Raw genomic sequence first — 3,978 nt, 5'->3', positions numbered from 1 at the left:
TTTTTTTTTTTATGAAGACTGAGACTGGCTTGTACATCTTTTTCTGAGGGAATAAAGCATATATAAACAGATATTTTCAAATCAGCAATGAGAGAATGAGCAGTTGGCAGTTTGAATTATTTTACATTTCAGAATGTTGTGTGAGACCTTTTCTCATATGATTCTATTTGAACTGCGTACAAAAGAACTAACATATTTTTAGTTTCCTTATGCTATTTCTTTCAACTTGTTCCTTGCTTGTTTGTTATAATCAGTAGATAACAATTTGTTTTGTTGGGTTTTTTTTTTTGTTTGATGCTTTCAGATTTACCTATTTCTCTCGTGCTTCATTGGATTATATAGCAAAATCTGGAAAGCAGCCTGATGTGTTGCACATACACAATTGGGAAACTGCTATCGTCGGGCCACTCTTTTGGGATATTTTTGTTAAACAGGTGCAACTTGATCTGCTTTCTTTTCAGCTTAATGATTTATTTGATTTGGCGTGCAGATGTTTGCCTCATGACACTTGTCATTTCTCCATCTTTCTTTCTACGTGCATATTCATGAAAAGAAGCAAAGTATGTTGAAACTTCAAAGTTCCTACTGGCCTTTGAGTCAGATGGTATCTCCTGTCCATATAAGAATAGAGGTGGAGGATGAGGAAGTTGGCTGAATCTCTATTGTGTGCATGAGTGTACTTGCCTAGAAAGAAAGGTTCATGCATCTTAAAACAGTAATCTGCTACTGTTAATATTCAAGACATGATATAGGACATCTTGTTCAAGTTAACCATCAAGCAACTTGGAGTGTGAACGAGAGAGATAAAGATGAGACATGGCTATATCCTTTACTATTGTTGATTTGTATTACTGAGCTTGGATTTCATTGTTAAGCCTGAGAGATCCAGTGGACTTATGGACAGAATAGAGGTAGAACTAAGTGGAGTGTTTGGAATTTGCATAAAATAACCCCAGGGTTCAGACCATGGAACTTTGATTTCATTATACTATAATTTATTTCTGTGCACCTTCTCCTTTTCTTCAGGACGCGAAAGGCCAGGCATGGCTATAAGCATTCTTCTGACCTGGAATTTTTAAATGTCACCTTGTATTCCTGTTTTACTTTATCCCTTTTTCCAGTATTTATTGAAGTTGAAGAGGGAATGTAAACATTATTCTGTTAAAATCTGTGCCATCATAGCTTTTGTTTGTCATATCCACAGGGGCTTGGAGGTACCAGAGTATTGTTGACATGCCATGGCTTTGACTCACAAGTAGGTTCTTACATCTCTTCCATTCTGGCTTTACTGGTTCTGGCTGGGACCTTTTACTCTGTACATAATATTATGTCACTGTTATAATGTTTTAGTGCCTTGAGCAACCTGATAAGCTAGCACTGTGCGGACTTGATCCTGCTAGACTTCACCGTCCTGACCGTTTACAAGATCACACTATGACACATCTTGTCAATATTCTGAAGGTAATTTTGTCTATCAATTTTTCCCCTTCTGAATGTCTCTCGTTTTAGTAGAAAATTTCTTTAATAGCTATGTAGCTAAAACATTTTTCTATAGTTACTTGCAGTCTTGTCCTATCTTTTGCTCCTTTGCTTATACATGCTTGGTAAGTTATCTTCTTGGATCTTCACTTACAGAAATTAGCCACAAAAAGAATCATTAGATCTGCAAGCCAAACTAGCATGTGATTGGCTATCTTTCAAGGATTCATTTTGTTTCATCTTTATTATTAACTTTTTGCATTAAAGAAACCACTGAAAGTTGTTGCTTATTTGCTACATGTAAGTGAATGAGAATGTACCAAGTCTCATGATAATCAACAGAAAATAATTTACGAGATGATTATGATTTAATCTTGACATTAGCTACTAACAAAATTGCTGGTAATGTTCGTAGGTTCATTGAAGGAACCAATTGGACTCCTCTTATACAGGGAACTGGAGAAGATTTTCTTAAACATCTTACAAACTCCATTTATTGCATATTTGTAGGAACAAATTATCTCATTGATGGAGATAATGCCAGAGCCAAAGAACGAGAAGAAGCACGTTCTTGTTTAGTAAGATTACAGTTATGTAATTTATGTGATCTTAATGCATTTTATTGTGATTATGAGAAACATTTAGTACTAATTCCAAGTCAAGAATGGACTGGATACTTATTTCTGGCATAGCCTTGTATTTTTCCAATACATGTGTTCCTGCATAAGGAATTTTTTGAAGAAATGCTTCGATGTATCTAGTCGATTCTTGACTTGGAATCAGTAATAAATGTTTCTCATAATCACAGTAAAATGCATTAAAATCACATAAATTACATAATTGTAATCTTACAAAACGAGAACGTGCAGTAATCTTGACTATGTCGAAAAACCCCCATATTGATTATATATGATGGTTGATATGCAGTTTATGAGTGATACTGGGCTTGTTTTGACCTTGTTGTGCTTGTAAAAATAGCAACCCCCTTAGATGATTAAAGGGGAAGACATGCTTATCTCATAATCAGCTTTTACCCTTTTTTCAGAGACAGTCTGCCTGCTCTTTTTTAAATGCAAGTTCTTTACCAAACTCTTCTACTTTTAAAGGCCAAACGCTTCTACTATTAAAATTTGGACGAAATCTGCTTAATTTATAATACAATAAGGTCAAACAGAGCCACTATCTACTAGCTTAAACTTCTGGATTGGATGCTTTTATACACAGTACCAAAGCATGCCACTGTTTGGTGTATTTATATCAAAGCCAGCTATTGCTGTATCAGAGAAGAGAGATTCTTGATAGCTGGACTAAAATTGATTTAGTGATTTGCATTATTTACCTTTTGGACCTAGACATGAAAGGGGATCCTAGTGTGAGTAAATCCCTCTTCAGGGAAGTCTGGACCTTCTGATGTTTTATAACGTATAGTGGCCTCGCCAATTACGAACTTAAACTTTGGGTTGGATGCTTTAACACTGTGAATACTGAATATGGGTTTATTTGTAGTCTTTTTGCTGCATTCTGAACCATTTCTGTTCAATGGTAATAGAATACCTCTTAGATTGCAAATTTTCTCCTTTAGTTGCAAGAAGTAACTTCTTATTGTCATGTCAACTAATTAGCATGATGCTGAAGCGGTGAAGTTGACCAAGTTCCTTTTTTTTCAAATTCTGTGGATATTTAGAAATTGAGAAAAAAATATGAAATAAAAAAAAGATCTTTCATTATACCTTGATTTCACATGTTAATCTAATGTTAGGAAAGGTCAAGTTGCAAAATTTTAGACACTTGATAAATACCTGCTAATCTAAAACATATGAACTATCTCTCATGTATTGAAGTTCTAGCTTCTTTTTCCATCTTCCATTACCTGAATATTTTATCTGTTACTAATATGCAGGGTGGACTTGTGTACTCAAATAAAGTTGTTATGGTGCAATCTATTTATTCAAAAGAAAGGATCATTAATAGTTTCAGTCACGGATTAGAACCTACCTTAGCAATTCACAAGTAAGTTACATGGTGTTTCAGCTTTTAGATTCCATTCGTGCTGCAACTCATTAATTTGTTGGCAATGTTGTTATTTTAATACCTCACTGGGTAGCCTTTTTCAGAAACTTCCCGTAACAGGACATGTTTTTTTTTTTTCCTTTTTTTTTTGTGTGATAAAATAAATTTCCTGGTACATTCTTGGTTTTAGGGACAAGTTGCTTATTTCTCCTTGTGGGTTTGACAACTCCATCTGGGATCCTTCAAAGGACAAATTTCTTCCAAAAAATTATAGTGCAGATGACCTAAAGGGGAAATCCATTTGCAAAGTTGCATTGCAGCAGCAGCTGGGGTTATCCAAAAATTCATCTACTGTTCTTGTAAGTGTTGCATATAGGACCTTGAAATAATGATTTTGATGTGTCCTTCATGTTATGACATATCAAATGAATCTAAAATTTTAATTATGTTATCCGGCTGTGTTGGGAAAGGTACTGTCAAGAGAATCTG

The 3,978-nt window shown here is 34.7% G+C and overlaps 1 protein-coding gene across 1 annotated transcript in view; it reads left to right on the top strand.

The window, feature by feature from the left end:
• Nucleotides 1–3,978, top strand: part of LOC105123836 (probable starch synthase 4, chloroplastic/amyloplastic) — an 11,669-nt gene that overhangs the window by 3,504 nt on the left and 4,187 nt on the right. The window contains exons 6-10 of the mRNA XM_011023577.1: nucleotides 258–434; nucleotides 1,205–1,255; nucleotides 1,351–1,461; nucleotides 3,380–3,489; nucleotides 3,680–3,848. Of these exons, the coding sequence (XP_011021879.1) occupies nucleotides 258–434; nucleotides 1,205–1,255; nucleotides 1,351–1,461; nucleotides 3,380–3,489; nucleotides 3,680–3,848 (618 nt within the window). The remainder of the gene's footprint in view (nucleotides 1–257; nucleotides 435–1,204; nucleotides 1,256–1,350; nucleotides 1,462–3,379; nucleotides 3,490–3,679; nucleotides 3,849–3,978) is intronic.

Source organism: Populus euphratica, unplaced genomic scaffold (genome assembly GCF_000495115.2).
Source record: "Populus euphratica unplaced genomic scaffold, PopEup_1.0 scaffold9.1, whole genome shotgun sequence".
Taxonomy (NCBI): domain Eukaryota; kingdom Viridiplantae; phylum Streptophyta; class Magnoliopsida; order Malpighiales; family Salicaceae; genus Populus; species Populus euphratica.
Note: the sequence above shows the minus strand (reverse complement) of the source record. Positions and strands in the feature narration are given on the sequence as shown.